General features: G+C 44.5%; 1 protein-coding gene across 11 annotated transcripts in view; it reads right to left on the bottom strand.

The window, feature by feature from the left end:
- Positions 1–19,183, bottom strand: part of DYNC2I1 (dynein 2 intermediate chain 1) — a 59,005-nt gene extending 39,822 nt beyond the window's left edge. For 7 of the 11 annotated variants that reach the window (XR_003516421.2, XR_003516422.2, XM_027573628.2 and 4 more), the window contains exons 1-5: positions 17,918–19,183; positions 9,831–9,884; positions 8,239–8,656; positions 6,873–6,964; positions 4,356–4,664 (exon numbers count right to left, since the gene is read on the bottom strand). Coding sequence is in view for 9 of the 11 variants with exons in the window: in XM_027573628.2 (XP_027429429.2) it covers positions 4,356–4,664; positions 6,873–6,964; positions 8,239–8,656; positions 9,831–9,884; positions 17,918–18,220 (1,176 nt within the window). In the remaining 2 variants the exon portion in view is untranslated. Of the gene's footprint in view, positions 1–4,355; positions 4,665–6,872; positions 6,965–8,238; positions 8,657–9,830; positions 9,885–10,371; positions 10,452–12,674; positions 13,138–17,588 lie in introns of those variants that run through there. The other 4 variants (XM_027573630.2, XM_027573631.2, XM_027573632.2 and 1 more) reach the window with 3 other exon arrangements.
- Positions 19,184–19,650: the final 467 nt, after the last annotated feature.

Raw genomic sequence — 19,650 nt, 5'->3', positions numbered from 1 at the left:
TGGCTGGAAGCATGGCCTAGAGGGAGGGGCATGAGGCCGGAATGTGACAGGTGAAGACCCCAGGGTACCAGGGCAAGTGCTCCCCAGGACAGAGAAAGCTCACAGACCTGGGGACTGATCCATGAAGATAAAAAGTGCAGAGCAGAAAAGGCAGGACTAAATGACCCACCAAGAAAGTCCAGAGAGCAATACACAACGTGTACCAAAAGCCTTAAAAACAGTTAAAAATATGGCCCTTCTTTTCACTACCTCTGTGTCTTTGGGGTAAATACCCAGGAGTGCAATTGCCGGGTCATAGAGTAGCTCTGTTTTTAAATTTTTGAGGAACCTCCACACTGTTTTCCAAAGTGTCTGTACCGACTTGCATTCCCACCAACAGTGTAAGAGGGTTCCCTTTTCCCCACAGCCTCTCCAACATTTGTTGTTTCTTTCCCTGTCCATTTTTGCCATTCTAACTGGTGTAAGGTGGTATCTCAGTGTGGTTTTGATTTAAATTTCACTGATGGCTAATGATGATGAACATTTTTTCATGTGTCTGTTAGCCATTTGTATGTCTTCTTCAGAGAAGTGTCTGTTCATGTCTTCTGCCCATTTTTTGACTTGATTTACGCTAAATGAAACAAGTCAAGCAGAGAAAGTCAATTATATGGTTTCACTTATCTGTGGAACATAAGGAACAGCAGGGAGGACATTAGGAGAAGGAAGGGAAAAATGAAGGGGGGAGGGAATCGGAGGGAGAGACGAACCATGAGAGACTATGGACTCCGGGAAACAAACTGAGGGTTCTAGAGGGGAGGGGGTGGGGGGATGGGTTAGCCTGGTGATGGGTATTAAGGTGGGCACGTACTGCATGGAGCACTGGGTGTTATACAAAAACAATGAATCATGGAACACTACATCAAAAACTAATGATGTAATGTATGGTGATTAACATAACATAATAAAATGAAAAAAAAAACAGTTAAAAATATTCACTTTCTTTCATCTATAAATACTTCTAGGAAATTATTCCTAGAAAACAAAGACATGTATTAAGGCTTTCCATCTGTTTATCACCAAATAATTTATGAAATAAAAAAAATATTAGTAACCTGAATGTTCCATATTAGGTTGCTTGTTAAATAAATAAGGTTATGACCACATGAAAGAGTACCAGATAGCCATTAAATACCCAATTACTAAAAAGTATTTCCCAGGGGCACCTGGGTGGCTCAGTTGTTAAGCGTCTGCCTTCGGCTCAGGTCATGATCCCAGGGTCCTGGGATCGAGCCCCACATTGGGCTCCCTGCTCTGCAAGAAGCCTGCTTTCCCTCTCTCACTCCCCCTGCTTTTGCTCCCTCTCTCGCTGTGTCTCTCTGTCAAATAAATAAATAAAATCTTTAAAAAAAAAAAAAAAACTATTTCCCAGAATACCGTGAAAAAAATAGCCATGATTCCAATTTTGCGTTCATTTACATATGGGAAAAAGAATTGTAAGTATGTACACACTTATTACAAAATGGATTATCTCTGAGATCACAGATAAATTTTGTTTTTGTTTTTTTATTCTTCCTGTATTTAAAATTTTTTCCAAAATTAATTGGAGAAAAGTATAATTACATGTTTAACAGGAAGAGCAGTCTGGCATCAGTCTGTTAAATAGATTGGAATGGGGGAAAAAATGAAATCAGTCCTGCCAGGTAGAAAAAATTATGATTTAATGGCTATCTAGGTACAAAGAAGAAGAAGAAAAAGTAATCATGAACAGCTCAGTGCCTTGTTCCCAAGCCGTGTGGGCTGGCCGGGAGGGTGCTGGGCTAGAAACAGATGCCCACAGGGACCTGTGAAGTCACTACCCCAGAAGCAGAGAGGGGCAGGGTCCATGTTCAGCAGCAGTAAAAGAGGGATCATCACACAGGATTCTTCTAATAAATAACTAGAAGACACTTTGTTATAGTTATTATGCTTAATCATGCCCTCTCCATCCCTAATGAAAACTGGAGAAGGGGGCACCTGGCTGGCTCAGTCAGTAGAGCACGTGACTCTTAATCTCAGGGTTGTGAGTTTAAGCCCCATGTGGGGTGTGAAGCCTACTTAAAAAAAAAAAAAAAAAAAGGAAAGGAAAGGAAAGAAAAAACTGGAGGAGGTACACAATTAAAATAACAGATCAAAAATCATACAAAGAGGGATGTTTGGATGGCTCAGTCAGTTAAGCGTCTGCCTTTGGCTCAGGTCATGATCCCACGGTCCTGGTATCAAGTCCTGCATCGGGCTCCCTGCTCCTCCTCCCTCCATCTGCCCCCCTTCATGCTCTCTTTCTAGCTCTCTCTCCCAAATAAATAAATAAAATCTTAAAAAAAAAAAAAATCACATAGAGAAAGTGAGAGAGAACAAAGGAGAACACAATCCCGGGGAACAGTCCTGGTTTGTACCCGTGGTCCCAGCATAGTTATTAATAGTGCCCCCTTGTACTTTATGGTCACCTCAGCAGCAACCACATCAGTCTCCAGGCTAGCATAATAACTAAGTTAAAAAGCATATTTTGAGTATCTGAAAGTCCAGGCAAAGAAAAACGTTAAACACATAATGTTCACTAATCACTCCAATATACTGTATATGCATTTGTTTCTTTCTTTATATGGCTTCTCCAGTGAAATGTAAGCGCCACAAAAATAAACACTTTTGGTCACAGCCATGTCCTCAGCATACGGAACAAAGGCCAGCACAGAGTAGCCCCTCCACAGATAGGAACAAATTATCAAAAAAAAAAAAGTTGGTCATCCATCAGAAGAGTCTCTCAAGGGGGACTAATTATTATGTTAATCCTCATGGAAGGAGCATTGCTGAAGGCAGTGGTTTTATTAACAAGGGCTATTTCTTATATCCAGCGTTAATAAAAGCCAAATGTGTATATTGTGACAAGACTCAGAAAGGCATTTCTGTGGGAAACCAAACAGGCTGTGTTTAGTCACTAAATCTGATCTAGGGAATGTAAAATGGGCAAGTTTATTAAAATGTTAGTGGTAGGATCTAGGTGGTGGAAACTTGTCAACTTTGCTGTATGTTTAAAAATGTTCCTAATAAAAAATTGGGAAAAACACACTAAAAAGATTCTGATCTAGGGAAAGAGATTTAAAACACAAGAGGAACACACACCTGTCTGTGAGGGTCCATTCTCAATTCCGGTCCCTAAGCTCACTGACACTGTTAGCAAGGGAAACAGTCCAGGGGCTCAAGATACACATGTGTATGTGGTTAACAAAACTGCTGCTGTCAGATGACATATGTCCTGACCATGGGCAGAGGTTGCAGGTGCCAGGGTGGGGGCCCGTGAGGGTCCTGCTGTGAGGGAAGGTGTGGGCAAAGGCACGGGAGGCGGCAGATGCAGAGGTGATTTATCACACTCGGCAAAAAGGCAGCCAGGATGGGCACGAGGCCAGGCAGCAACTGCAAAGATTTTTCAGGACATTCTTAACCAACCCTCCCTAAAAAGACTTACACATACTTTCATGGATGGGCACCAGTCAATCAGAGGTCCCAGTCTCTGCCCCTGAAGGCCTGACCCTCCTGAGCCTCACAGCCCCTGACCCTCACTTTGCTTGCACCTGAAAGGGAGCACCACTGAGAAACAGGAGAATGAAATCCCTTTGCTTCAGAGTCTGGAAAAACAGCACAGCAAAAAGTATATACATGAGAACAAAAGATACAATTAGTATAGGAAAATATTGAGCAATGGCAGTTATTTTATCAATATACACGGCAGGAAAATTAGACCCTTTGCAATCAATAGTTTTATTTTTGTGTTCTGTTTTGTAAACCTACACTACTAATTCTGATTCAAACATTTTGCTGTATTATTAATTTACTTTCCACTTAATATCATCTTCAAAATTTCAATTTCATGATAGATTTCTGAGTATATGTTAAAAGTACATTCGGAGGGGGAGACGAACCATGAGAGATGATGGACTCTGAGAGACAAACAGGGCTTTAGGGGAGGGGGGTGGGGGGACGGGTTAGCCTGGTGATGGGTATTAAGGAGGGCACGTTCTGTGTGGAGCACTGGGTGTTGTGTTATATGCAAACAATGAATCATGGAACACTACATCAAAAACGAATGATGTAATGTATGGTGACTAACATAACATAATAAAATTAAAAAAACAAATAAAAGTACATTCACAATATAATCAGAAAATCTGGCTTCATATTTCCTACTGTATCAGCAATTTCTCTGCACCGATCACATTACACAGACTTGGATCACATTTTACAAAGGCGACAAATCTTACCCTCTGGCTACAGAGAGAGAAACCTCTTCTAAGAGCGCCAGCCTCAGGGGGACTACAGAGGCCAGGAAGCATCAGAAACGGTACCTTGGACTCTCTTCTCTTAAGGTCTTCTCTTGACAACCTCTCCTTTTCAGCCGTGTTACTCTGGCGCCTCTCCTCATCGAACTGAAAACCTTCCTTGTGTCGTTTTCCCTTGTGTCTTTCTTCCCCCTCCTTGTCAGAGAAGGAATTACTTTTTTCTTTTGGATACTTTTCTCTTTTTTCCCTTGTGCTGCTTTTTTCTCCATGTTTCCTTTCTCGATCTGGTTCTTTCTGCTTCCTATGTCTCCTTTCACCTTCTTCTTTATACAGCCAGTACTTAAGAGGATTGTCTTTACTGTCACCGTACTGCAGCTTTGAGTGGGACAGATGGAAAAACGCATGAGCATATGAAACGTGGGCTGCCATCCTTCACACGTGCGCGAAGCTACACTGCACTCACTCCTCTACCCTGACTCTAAAGATGTGCTTCCGGAAAGAAAAACCCGCTGCTGGCCACACAACCCACTGGGTAGTGGCTACATTGCACTCCTGCCTTCACCCTGATATGGAAAACCACGAGCAAACTCCTCAGCATGGCAAGTATGCCCCCGTCCTCCACAGCCCGTCCCTGTCACTCCTGTCACCTTCTCCCCAGCTGTGAATGCGTCCTGCACTCCACCAACCCTAGTGCCTCCTGTGAGATGTGTAACCTCTGTGAGCAGAGCACCACGCACCCTACCAGCCTCTGTCCTTGGCAGTTCACGCATCTGCTCCCTCACAGGGAGATTCCTAAAACCAGGCACCACTGTGTAGTCATCTCTGATTCCCCAAAACCACTGTGGGTGCTCAGTAATAAGTGGTGACATCCATCACATGGTGACGCACAGCTCTTTGCAGAACATGCTGCTGACATGTCATATTTTTGGCTCAGACTCAGTTTTGGGAGCATCATCAGTATATCTCAACTGAACCCCAAATGGAACTGCCCTTTCCTCCCACCGAGGGCCTCCTCTACTCACACCCAACAGTGGGTCACTGCTCGCCCTCCAGCCACAGGGCCCTGACCTCCTTCTCGGCTTAGTCCCCATGGATCCCACTCCTGCCACCACCCCCCACCCCGTGGCTGCCCAGCAGCCTCCCGACTCCTCTCCTTCATCTGATTCCCACGCACTCTGCTCATCTCTGCCAGGATAACCTTCCTAAAGAAAAACGTGCTGGCAAGCTCCATGACCAAACTCCTCAGTCGTAAAGTTAGATTACAACCACATACCTATCACCAAAATCAATTCTATGGGGATTAAAGATTTAAGTGTTAAAAAAATTATAAGGACCCAGAACAAAATACAGGCAACTACTTACGTAATCCTGGTGTGGGGAAAAGGCTCTCTGAGCATTACATCAACAACCAAAACAAGGAAAGACAGACCTGACTACCTCGTAACTTTAAACTTACTAATAAAAACAAAGATCCCACAAACAAAATTCAAAACATAAATGGAAACAGAAATAACTAGCAGGGAGTTCATCTTTAAAGTACTCTTAGAATAAATGCTCCATTAGGAAAGTAAGCAAACATGCAGAGGGGTAACTAACAAGAGGGCAGTAAACCCTTTCATAAAATGTTCAGAAGTGTTCCTTTGTTCTGAATCAAATTAGCAAAGATTAAAAATTATGATCATGCCTAGTTGCTGCTTTGGACATGGCAAATTACACTCTGATGATATAAATAATTACAGCTTTTCTGTACAGCAAATGGGGTAAGTTTACATTTACTTTCATCTAGCAAGTTCATTTCCAGAAATTAATCATAGGAAAATAATTATGAATAAATGCAAAAACTTTACCCCATGGATGTCTTTATAATAAAAAAAAAAATTCAGAAGCAACCTAAGTGTCCAAAAAAAAAAAAGCAGATGTATCAAGAAAATTGACACACCCATATCATTATATTGTACAGCCATTAATATTATATAGAAATATGACTTAGAAAAATGTCCCAAATGTATCCAGTTTAAAGTTCATAAAAGAGGGGCGCCTGGGTGGCTCAGTTGGTTAAGTGACTGTCTTCGGCTCAGGTCATGATCCCGGAGTCCCGGGATCGAGTCCCGCATCGGGCTCCCTGCTCGGCAGGGAGTCGGCTTCTCCCTCTGACCCTCTTCCCTCTCGTGCTCTCTATCTCTCATTCTCTCTCAAATAAATAAATAAATAAATAAAATCTTTAAAAAAAAAGTTCATAAAAGAGTAAAAATCCAATTTAAGAAAACATATATGTATACATACACAAATGCATATGTAAACCTACTCTGTTAGGGTATATACTTAAATGTTATCAATAATCGTCTTGGGGTGGAATTTGTTTTTATTTTCTTCTTACTATCTATTTGTATTTTCTAAATTTTCCAAAGCCACCATGTATTTCTCCTGGAAAGAAAACAACACACGCGTAAGGAAAAGTGGCTGAGAACTTCCTCAGACCCTACATCCTGTGTGACAACACTTTCCAAAACTGCTTCTACTAACAATGCAGGAACAGGCTGTGCTCTGCAGACTCTGGAAAGCCCTTCTGGATTTCCCACGTACCTTTCTCTCTCTGTATCGTCTTTCTCTCTCCTCGTCTCCCCTCTCAGGGTCTCCATCTCTCCTCTCCTTCTCTTCCGTTCTCACTCTGCTTACTACAAAAACAGAACATATTTTTGACATTTCCAAACGTCAGCACATCAGAATGACCTAACATCTTGCTGCAGTCTTTACTGTACATATTGCATCATTATGTAGTATATGTTAACACATATGAAAACATATTCTTCAATTAAAACACAGCCTTCAATATCAAGCATGAGAAGTCCTAGAATCTAAACTTAAAATGGGCTAAGGAGGGAGACCGCAATGGCAACTGAGGCAATCTGGAGAAGATCCGACTGACCCCCTGGAAACTCAACAGGGGCACTAGCCCACATACACGGCATCTGAGTACCTGGCCACTGACCGAGGTGCTCAGGGAAGCAGAGAAGCAAAAAAAGATATTATTAGAAATACATACCAAGAACATCAATACAATAACCGTGAAAAGAGGCAATGGAGAGTAAGGAAGTTTCTGTTAAACATGCCGAGTGGTGACCCCATTAACCCATAATCCCACCCCTAAGTACACTTTACCCAACAAAAATGCACACTCACGCCCCAGTAGGTGCCCTGCTTCTGGGCTCCGTGCAGACCCAGGCAGCGGCCTTGGGAGCAGAAGGCAACAGTGATAAGAGGGGACGTGAACAACAGGCCGTGGTTTCCGTCCTGTTCATGACCAGGACCTCAAGCCTTTGTGACAAATCTAAGAATTATTATGTATTGTTTAAGTATGTTCTTTTTGTTTACATTAGCTAGGTAGAATTTTTTAGAAAAACATATACTATTTGTACAGTAAAAAAATGACGATACTTACATGGGGGGAAGTATGCACATTTATCTTAGAATTCCTGGGAATTAGATAAAAATATTTAAATCTTGCTTAGAATAAAACTGACACTTTTGGGGAATTCTTCTAATTAAAGAGCATTATTTTCAGATATTTACAATGTGGACTGAGCTTTAGCCAGGTAGTCTAAAATGTACCTTAATAGTAAAACTGTAGTAAATATTGAGAAAATTGTTACTCCTTTCATTCACTGAGTTTTTAAAATGTCAAAAAAAAAAAAAACAAACAGTGAAAAGTACATACATACCTGCACACACACACCACAGAGGCCTATACCCTCAAGGTCAAGCTAAGACATTTATGAAAATCATGAAAGAAAATACGACGAGCGAGCCTTGCAAGACAGGGAAATGCCCCTGAGCACTAAGCTCTTCTATGGAGAGATACAGACAAGATGCAGCCACCAGCCACGCAGCGCGCCTCCGAGGGGGTGTGGAGCCGCACCAGCTGCTAAGGTTCCGCGGCGGAAACACGCACCTGCTCGGGTCTCGCGTTCTGCTCTGCCCAGGAGCGGCCGGCCCGGCGGGACGGCGCAGGCAGCCGTCCGCCCGCGCTCCTCCCTCTCAGCTCCGCGGTCTCCGGCCTTGCCCCTGTCTTTTCCTTTACCGTGAGACTTCTCCGTGTCCTGCTCTCGGTGTTTCTCCTTATGCCTTTCTCTGTCCCGGTCTCTGGAGTCCTTTCTCCTTTCCCTTCGCTTTTCTCTTTCTCTGTCCCCATGAGGGTTCTCCCTGGACACGGGGCCATCTCTCTCGCCAGGCCTCTCTCTGTACTTGCTGTCTCGGTCTGGGCCCCCGTGCTTGGGCTCTCTGTATTCAGGGAGGTCCATTTCTGACTCCTTATGCAGCTTCTTTTCTCTGTGTTTCTTATCTTCCTTGGGACTACCTGATTGTGCAGCCTAAACCAAGAGAAAAAAAGCAGAATTTGGAATCGGAGTCATACTCAATGAGGGGTCTTAACACTAGCTGCAACTGCTTTCCATCCCAGCAAGATGGGCCTGGAAGAAGAGTCTCTGAATGCAAAATCAGACTGAGCATTTCTATGACTGGCAATGGGCACCCATTTACCAGAGACATTCGCATCTGCTGGCAAGTCAAATCTGAACTACCACATGGAACAGAAAGAAAAAGAAAGGGTTACTGAAGCTACATCTTAAAGTCTCTGAGACACTAACAGCCTGGGTCCAACTCCAAGAACAAGGACTGACCGGCCCCTCACCCCTATAAAATTCTCAGGAGGTCTTGATCTCAACCCCTGTTAACCCCGGTTACTTTACCAGCAAAAATGGGTTTATTCAGGAACAGCAGAGAATTGCAATCTGGGACAATTACGCTATGGCAAAACCATAGGTGATTCTGCAGAACAAAGGGAGGAGGCTCTTTTACAGAGGAGAGGGGGCACTTGGAGGGGCTGCATTAATCTAAAAGTCCGTTGGTGTTAACTTGGAGCTGGGAAGTGTAGTGGCTTCTCGCTGGCTGAGCTGTTGCCAGGGCAGGAGGAAACCTTCCTTTCTCCTTCCGGGATAGTAAAATAGTATCCACTGGGAGATGCATCTCTCCCTGTTGGGTCTGCAGTGGACAGTGGACTGGTAGAGCCTGGGCGCTGCCCTCTCTGGCCTCCCGACTCCAATGCAAAGGGGGATTTTCCTTTTACTCATTTTCTCAGCCCAAAGTTCCCTCCACATACACCACACACACAGACACATGCACACACACACACATAAACACACGCATGCAAACTCACCACACAGATAAACCACACACACATACATGCGCACACACACCACACACATGCACTCAATGCACACCACACACATACACGCACACCCCGACACATATGGCCCAAGCCCTGACCCATAACAGAAACCTGATGGAGCTGCTGGGATGCTGGGCTGAGCAGGGCAACCCTGTCCCACCACAGTTCCAGACCTATTAACGATACGGCTTTATCTCTGAGTCAAAAACACTTCTGAAATGAGCCACACAGAAGCAAAGTTGAGAAGCAGGTAAAACCGTCCAAGAAACCGTCCAAGCTCCAAAAGGACCCCAACTCAAATCTTTAAGATACAGTACCAAAAGATGTTTTCTGAGGTCATCTGCTTTCCAAGTATCATCTTTTGTTCTTCTCTAAAAAGAAAAGTATAAAGTTAGAATTTTTAAAGTTTAAAAAACTAATTTTGTACACTCTAGTGAGCTGCTTTTTCATTAGGTCATTTAAGTCAATGGCAATTAGTCCTTGACATGCAAGAAATTACTACCTACTAGGAAAAAAGGCAATAGTAATGCAAATTTTAAAAAACTATTCCCTAGTCTAAGATTACCTATAAACAATTATAGAATGTGTTCCTCTGGCTACTTTATAAGTGTAGGTAAAACACACTCCCCACTCTCCACCTTCCATGTCACCCAATGCCTGTCAGTGCCCAGTCCCACTGCCCAACAGTGTTTCTGGCTGCCAACAGAGGAGATGCCCCTGGAGTGTCCCTACCTGGCAGGCTGCGCCCCGCCCCCCTTGCCCCCAGGTACTGAGCATGCAGCAACATGACTCCTCCATAAGCGCATACACAATTCACCGGCCACATACAAGACAGATTTAGATAATGAAGAAACTCACTAAGCAAATTAATCAAGGATGTTTCCTATAGACAACATGGTAGATTTATCCAGATTATTTCACTTTCCCTTTGAGAAACACTGCTTTGAGGGTACAAAAAAAGTAAGATTTTTGTAAGTTTCAGATTTAAAGCAAATGTAGTACAAATGAAAAACAAAAACTTATTCATGGATAAGCCACCAAAAATCTTCCTGGTAATGTGAAAGTTAAGGAAACAGAAAAACAGTTCACAATAGTTCATAAATACTAACTAAAAATAAAAAGCAATCAATTATAAGAATCTAGCCAACGCATACTATAACCACAAAATTTACTGTGATCTACTATAATGAGAAAACGTATTTTTTGATAAATTGGTTGACTTAACAAAATGGGTCCTCAGCAAGATATGGTGTAAGATGATCAGTAGCAATTAGCATAGTTATAACTTATAGTTTCTGAACATTAAAAATTTTTGTCTCAAGTTCACTGCTCTGTGTAGAGGTTTAACACAGGACCTTTTCCGAACACATGGTCCAAACTGAACAGAGAGCTCGTGTGCCCCTGAGAGAGGACAAGAGCTAGAGACCCCTACAGAGGGGAAGGGCACCAGCCAGGGCCCATGGACTGGGCCTCCTCCTAGATGTAATTACATGACTTATGCTGACAGGTAAAAACCCTGCAGGCAACAGCTCTCTGGTAGACCACAAGATCTTCCTTCTGCCCTTTTCACCAACCCAGCTTTGGGCCCTTGAAAATCAGGCAAATGGCCTTGCTCACCCCCTAAAGATTTTTCTTTCTTTGTTTCTTTTAAATGTCTTTTGTCATTTAAAAAATTAATGGTTTATGTTATAAAATAACACACAGTTCCCTCATGCCCTATCCCAGCCCTCACGTGTCACATGTATTTTTAGGAACTCTGCGTACATATGTGTAGACAGAGTGCTTCAGACCAGGAGCCTTTTGTCTTTTTTACCCTCCACTCTCTTAAAGACCAAATTCACCAGCATTTCAGCCCCTGCCCTGTGGAACAGAGACACCAGTTAAACTCTGGTCTCTCCAAGTACAGAATAGAAAGGCAGCGCTTCCCCCTATAAGGGGAATAAACCCCACTCTGAAAACAAAAGAGGGGAGCTGCCTACACAGCAAACCCTTCAAGCTACAGGATTACTCAGTCCACACACAGGCAAACCTGAGAGTTCAACTCCATGGAGGTCAATGTCCACACCAGGTGACCCCGGGCTGCGTGTCCGCTGCATGTAAAATGAGCAACTCCAGAAAGAGCCCCAGTGTAGCCGACCAGCATCTCACATGAGCCACCTGGTGAGCCGGCTCAATGATGCCCATTTACCACGAGGCTCTCTGGAGCCCTGTGCGGGGAGAGCCTTAGACAGCCTTCATGGTGCTGTCCGTCTGCCCCTAGAGTACAGCAGGACTTCAAAGGAATTCTCTGCACTTCTCCTCCACCTCATGCTGACACCCCAGGAGGAGGCTGTGGGAGCACGGACACCTCACCCACCATCCTTTCCAGAGGCAGAAGCTGCAGAACAGCTCCTCCTGGGCCAGGGTCCTTTTCCCTCATTACACTATGTACTGTTTATTCTTGAGCCAAACTCAGAGGCAGGAAAGCCAGAGTCTCACTCTTGGGGTCATGCTCGGGGCCTGTTATCCCCAGTCACCCCTCTAGCCCCACTTCCCTATTCCCAAAAAGCAGTTTCCCCAAAGCACATAGATCCCGGAACATCATGCCTGCCTCCAAACACCACCCAACCCACGAGCTTCCAGGGTGTCCTGGATTGGCAGCACTGTGCAGCCACCCGATGCCTTCAACACCCAGCACCATCTCGGCTGAGCAAACACTCACTCGCTTGCCGAATGTTAAAGCTAAATGTCAGCTGAACCCATTAGTTGCGTGTTAATAAAGGGTTAAAAGTGCGAAGTTGTTTTGTTTTCCACAAATTGTTTGACAACAGCTGCCACAGCTCCTGACACCTGGGGGCTACGCACCCTTGCCCTCAGCATCCTGGTTGCCGGTCGCTGTGGCTGGGCTGCATGCCAAGAGTGGCCTGGTGGACAGGGCACTGACACTCCAGTCTCAGATCAGATGCAACCCATCAACAAGTCCTACTACTTCTCATAATATGTTTCCTAAAATGAAAGAAATCCATTCTTCCTGTCCAGTCCCGCTGCCCCAAACCCAACCCAGGCCCACAGAAGGTGGCCTCCCAAGCCCACAGAACAACAGACCAACTAGTGCATTTGCCAACAGACGCAAAGAGGGGAGGCTGGCTCACACACAGCTTTAGGATTGAGACATAATTTACCTTTGGCTGTCTTTTTCAAAATTACCCCTTAATGCTAGAAAATGTTTTATATTATAAATTCGATTACTTAGAAACAAATTATTGGCTGCTCAAGTAATCAAGTAAACTGGATTACTGGTTGTTCCACAGCTATCCCTCTCATCCCTGCTTGTTAGCAGACCAACAGGCACACGGCCTGGCTGAGAATGTGCAGGTCGTTTCTAACGTTCCAGACGACAGACTCGACGTTGTGGACGCGTGCATCTGCAAACAAGAGCCCTAATGTGCAGATGCTGCACCAGGCACAGGACACCAAAGCTCAGATGGCACTGAGTCTGACTTGCAAGGGCGAGGCTGACCGCAGACTGAGTCCTTTCGGGGGCTGACTGCAGATTAGCAGTGTGGGGAGAAGGTCCAAGACAAACTGCCGACAGCAGGGGACAGCTGAGCTCCATTCCCATCTGTGCAGGGGTGGCTGGGCACATTAAACGGAGCAGCTGGGGAAGAGAAAATCACGCAGGGCTGGTCAGCATAAATGCAGCCAGGCCAGACACATAAGTGTCTGCAGGCTGGCAGCTATGGAAGTCAGGAGCCTACCTTCCCATAGAGACCTGGAGGCAGAGGCCTCATCCTTCCTGGGGATTCTAGTTGCAGGATGGCTTTCAGGTCCTAGAGAGAAACACTCCTGGGTTGTAGAGACACACAGACATCTCAGGGACAGAGGAAGGATGCAAAACTGTAAATGCACTAGAAAGGGAGGGGCAGGCCTATCCAGGTGCTGACCAAACACACTGCCATTCTGACAGCCCTGGGCTTTGCCAGACAGGAACTCAAAGGGGGCTGGGTCATCACAGGGACATAGCCTTAGGCTGTCAGAAGCCCCTAAATGTTAGTCAGTTTTTTTCATGCAGGAGAACCTTGTAAGTGGGTTAGTGAGGACCAACTCTCCAAGAGCCCAGGGTATTTGCCCTAGAACATGCAGCCTTTCTAAAAACAGAATGAAGCTGCACTGCACCGACCTAAATAGTTAACAGCAGTTAACAGTGAATGGCTGTAACACAGCAATTCAAATTTCATATCTACATTTAAAAAGACAAGAAATTTATTTTATTCTAAGGATAAACTAAATACATACACATATATATATTTATCTATATATATGTGTGTTCATACCTTTTAAGCTATGATTAATAAATTTCATGATAATAAACTCACACATTACCAATTGTTTGGTATGTAACAAAAAATTAGAAATTTCTAAAATTATCATTGAACATAGAAATTAATAAAAGTCAAACACTAGAAGCAAGGTAAACTAAAATGTTTTTAAAGAACTAACACTGGGGGCGCCTGGGTGGCTCGGTCGGTTGAGCATCTGCCTTCGGCTTGGGTCGTGGTCCCAGGGTCCTGGGATCGAGTCCCACACTGGGCTCCCTGCTCAGCGGGAAGCCTGCTTCTCCCTCTCCCACTCCCCCTGCTTGTGTTCCCTCTCTCACTGTGTCTCTCTCTGTCAAATAAATAAATAAAATCTTAAAAAAAAAAAAACACTGAAAACTCACTACCTTTATCAAGCAGCTGTAAAGTCAGCAAACACACTATTAAGTTTTATTTCCTATAAATAGCTACAAAATACTGAACCTTGTTATGATCTTAGTAGAAATAATGAACACAAAACTGGTTATATTAGTGATAGAAGTGATGTCAGCAAATAAATATAGTGACACAAACCTAAGGAAAAGCCTGGTACATGATAAAGTTACAATAAAACAACACCAAAAAGTCGAGTACAATTTTATTCCAATCACTGCATAGAGGTTTTACTCGTCCCTTGACTTTATGGAACAAAATACACTAATTCTGTAGCACTATAATAATTGCATAACAAGGTTCTAATAACCAGATTAACTTCCTAAGAAGTTAACGACCAACTTGCAAATGAGAACCTAATATGGGGATTCATTAGCTGCCAGGAAATAGCTGCTTTTGCTACTTTGAAATGTTTATTTTATAAATATGCATTAGAAAACAACCCCCAAAATAATTCAAAGTAATGAAAAATGTAATCAACTTGGTGAACTATGTCAGCCAGAATCACAAAAAGACACAGAAGAGAACTTATCTGGGTGAGATCTAATAGAGAGGTACGTGTCTGATAATTAAATGGTTTTGGGAGTGAAGAGCCTGAAGAATCTCTGTGCCTGCTCTGGAATCCTATCTCAGTGCTTAAGAACAAGGGCTTTACAAACAATTCAGGGAGAAGACTGAGCAGGAACCAGGAGAGCAAACCCCTACTATTCAAAAAACTTACTTTAATAAACCTGGTGGTTCATTCATAAATATGAAAAGTCAATCAGACAGTTGAGAAAACACTGACATAAAAAAGAGAAGAATCAAGAAAAACAAATGGAGAAAATGACCCTAAAAGAAAATGACCCAAGGAAATAAAGAAAAATCTTTATTTAGGGGCACCTGGGTGGCTCAGTCGTTAAACGTCTGCCTTCGGCTCAGGTCATGATCCCAGGGTCCTGGGACTGTAGGGAGCCTGCTTCTCCCTCTCCCACTCCCCCTGCTTGTGTTCCCTCTCTCGCTGTCTCTCTCTCTCTGTCAAAAAATAAATAAAATCCTTAAAAAAAAAAAAAGGAAATTTTAAAAAAAAGAAAAATCTTTATTTAAAAAAAGAATACTAATTCAAAGGGATACATGCATCCCAATGTTTATAGCAGCATTATCTATACTAGTCAAATTATGGAAACAGTCCAAGTGTTCACTGATTGATGAGTGGATAAAGAAGATGTATATATACACAATGGGCTATTACTCAGCCATAAAAAAGAATAAAATCTCACCATATCCAAGGACATGGATGGAACTAGAGATTATCCTAAGTGAAGTAAGTCAGTCAGAGAAAAACAAATACCATATGATTTCACCCATATGTGGAATTTAATAAATGAAACAAATGAACATAAGGGAAAAGAGAGAGAAATCAAGAAACACTCTTAATTCTGGAGAACAAACTCATGGTTACCAGAGGGGAGGGGTGGGGGGAGGGGTTAAATTTGTGACGGGGATTAAGGAGTGCACTTGTCTGGATGAGCACTGTGTGATGTAGGAAATTGTTGAATCACTATACTGTACGCCTGAAATTGATATAACACCGTATGTTAACTATACTGGAATAATTTAATTTTTTTAATTTTTAAAAATTAAAAAAAAAAAGCTTCCTACTCTAACCCCAAGGGGAGACAGTGCTTTAAGAGCTATCTCCCTCTTTGGGGTGCCTGGGTGGTGCAGTCAGTGAAGTGTCTGACTCGTGGTTTCAGCTCAGGTTGTGCTCTTAGGTCGTGGGATCGAGCCCCGTGCGGCACTCTGTGCTCAGCGAGGAGTCTGCTTGAGATTCTCTCTTGGCCTCGCTCCATCCCTACCCGTCCCCCCCACTCTCAAATAAATAAATCAATCTTTAAAAAAATGGGGCGCCTGGGTGGCTCAGTCCGTTAAGCGCCTGCCTTTGGGTCAGGTCATGATTCCAGGGTCCTGAGATCGAGTCCTGCATCGGGCTCCCTGCTCAGCTGGGAGTCTGCTTCTCCCTCTGCTGCTGCTCCCCTTGCTTGTGCTCTCTCTCTAATAAATAAATAAAACCTGAAAAAAGCTATCTCCCACCTTATTTGTAACAATAAAAGTTCTTTGCTTAAAAATTAATTAAATTAGAACAAGTACATAAAGCTAACAATAAAGCTGGAGAAATCAGAATATAGAAAAAGAAAGTCAAGGAGATGGAAAATATGAGCCATGAATTCAACATGTAACAGGAGACCGAATCAGAGTTCCAGAAAGAACGGGGAAGACAGAAAGAAGGAAATACAGAATAGAAAAAATGTCCTAGAAGTAAAGGCAGACTTGAGGTTCCATTTTGAAATGCATAATCAAATGTCAAAAATAATGAATGAAAAAAAAGAACCACAGTAGACATATTGCCATATGTGTCCAGAACACCAAGGACAAGATCCTAAACCTTTCGGAAAGAAAGAAAATGTTATTTACAAAAATATCTCATCAACCAAACCGTTGCTCAAAGACGAAAGCAGAATGCCGGCGAGGTCCTGGAGAAACTCTGGGGCGCCGGGGGGCTCAGTCAGTGAAGCGTCGGACTTCGCTCGGGCCGGACCTCGGGGTCCTGGGCCCCACAGCGGGCTCCACACTCGGGGCGCGTCTGCGTCCCGCTCCCCCTCTCCCCCTGCCCCTACCCCGCTCGGTGCTCCCTCTCTCTCTCATTCCCTCAAATAAATGAGTCTTCGAAGTCCTGGAGAAATTAAGTCTGATCCTGGAATTCTACCCTAAGCCAAAGTCTCGAGTGTATCAGCAGAACAAGGACCCTCTTGGAGCACAGCCTCCTTCCTACATAACCTTATGTAAAAGCGGCACTTGAGGGGCTACTCCAGGGAAAGGGTGGGGGAGGGCGGTCTCAAGAATCCTGAGGACACTGGATCCAAACACAGCAGATCTAACCCAGAAGTACAAAGAAAAGAAACTCCCAGATGATTGCTCTGAGAAGGTCTAGGAAAAAAAATGAGTTCTGATTAGAGCACAAAATCGGCGGACTCTGGAGAGGATTTCGTAAGGTAGGCTTTATTAAACGGATAATAGGGCTGATTAATAAGCTAAAGTATGGTAAGTGATAAGGTTAAGAAAAAAGGCATTTGCCTCGCCAGAGAGAAGGGAAATACAACCCGCCCGCCGCGGGCCACCGCCCTGGGACTGACCCTCCGCGCCGCGGCCCCGCTGACCACGACGCGCGCAGCCTGCCGCGGCCAATTCCCACGCCGCCCAGCGCGCGACACGACCACGGCGGGAAGGAGGCCGGGACGCCGGCAACCGCGCACCCGGGCCCACGGGCGACCGCCGCGCCGGCCCCACGGGCCGCTCGCTCGCACTCACCTTCCCGGGCTCCATCGCAACGCGCGGGCCCGGACCTCCGGGCCAGCGTCCCCGGCTCCTAGCAACGGGCCGGCGCGAGCGGCTGAGCGCCGAACGACCGCTGTCCCGCCATGCCGTGCGGCTGCCCCCGGCGCGTCTGGCCTCTCCCCGCTCCTAGCAATTGGCAGGCATGAGCAGAAGAGCGCCGAGCCACCGCTGTCCCAGAATACCCCGCGGCCGTCCCCAGCGCGCCTGCGCATCCCTGGCTCCTAGCAACCCACAGGCAGAAGCAACAGAGGGCCGAGCCATTGCTGGCCCGGGTAACCAATCCCCCAATACCCACAACGCACCACCGTCACCGTCACCCCCACTCGGTGGGGCGGAAAGGGACGCAGCGCGGTCCTGGTCTCCAGCCCGGTCGGCGTTCGGTTGGGTGGGGGCGCGGGCCTCGGTGCGGGAACTAAGCTGGGCTGGCCCTCCGGCCTGGCCGGGAGGACCGGAGCTGAGAGCGTCACCGGACATCTGGAGCTACGACGAGGAAACTGAGGCATGCCGCTGAGCTGACTGCTGCTTAAGCGGCGAAACTCCAATTCCTGGGTGCCTGGTACCGCCAGGTACTTGGAGGGCGTCGTACTCAGGTCCCGAGGCAGCATCAGGAAGCCATCTTATGCCCCGCCTCTTCGAAGCAAGAACATTAAGCACCCCAAAACTCGACTTAGCAAACATACAATGGATTAGGAGAAGAGCTTTCACCTGTATCTGGCTTTGCACCTTAGAATTCCTTTTCCCATATATGTCACTGGATAATACACAGCCTGTAAGATACTGGGAATCAAAGTATTTGAAAATGTAATTGTTAAAAGAATGATTTTTTTATATGAGACAAGAGACAAGAGTACTGAAACATTAAGACAGATAGTCTGCATCTCAGATTTATTTTATCAGAATTATTTTATTTGAAGCTTAATATAAAAGTCCATATTAAATATGCAAGACTGAAGAGGGGTGGTCCTATTCCAGTAATGCACGTTATAACTGATGTTTAGCTATGTTTCCACAAACTGTTTTGCATTTGTTTAGTATCCAAATGTTACTAAGAAAAGATTCCCCTTAATATTTCATGCACACAAAAAAAGAGCAGACTCTCAAATCATGTGTTAAGGAGTACATCCGTGAGCATGTTATTAATAGTCTGTGCTTTTCATAACATGTTTTCCTGGAGATAGAAAATTTATTTTGCAGATGTTGTGTTTTTGAATCACACACTATTATGAACCAGTTTACAGTTTTATGGATCTGTCTTCTTTGTTCCAGACAAAGGCCATTTACCTAGCTTCTTGCCTTAGAGAAATTAATAGCAGATCCAAAAAGCCTTTTATATTTAATTGTACTCTGGTCCTGGGCATATCACTACTATCTTTCATTCTCACTCATTAACCCTTTAGGAAGAACATAACAGAAAAGGAAGGTAGGAAAGGCAGTTTTCAGTGAGAGCTGTGATATATTGAGGAATTGCTCCAAGTGAGGCACCAAACTCAAACTTTCCATTGGGCCATTCACTTAATTCTTGTGGCATCGCTGTGAGGTGGACCTGTTACTGTTTTTCAGATGAGGACACTGAAGGCCAGAGAGGTTAATTCACTTGCCTAAACTCACAAAACCAGGCTGATGGATGGTCTGATGCCAGAGTCCATGCTTTTAAGCACTATGTCACTCTTTGTCAACCAAGAAAACAGCTGATTCTGGAAAAGCTTCAAACTCTGTTGAATATGAGGAGAAAGTCATGCATACCGCGTTACTGACTTGGGTCTCAAGTGCCACCAGACTCCTTTCAACATAATCATGTGTTGACTCTGCTTCTCATTTCCACTGCCATCCTTCATCAGCAAACAGCATGACTTCGAGCTCCCCAGATGCACCATAGTCACAGGCTTGGTGAATGCTGTCTCCTCTTGCTCACTATTTCCAGCACAACTGCTGAATAAATGGCTATGGAGGAAGCTAAAATAGCCTTTCTCTCCTCGGACTTCCTAAAACAACCATTTTCTAAATAACTCCTTTGATGAGCAGTTCCATTTTGTCT

Source organism: Zalophus californianus, chromosome 12 (genome assembly GCF_009762305.2).
Source record: "Zalophus californianus isolate mZalCal1 chromosome 12, mZalCal1.pri.v2, whole genome shotgun sequence".
NCBI classification, from domain to species: Eukaryota; Metazoa; Chordata; class Mammalia; order Carnivora; family Otariidae; genus Zalophus; species Zalophus californianus.
This window is presented reverse-complemented; position numbering and strand designations above follow the sequence as displayed.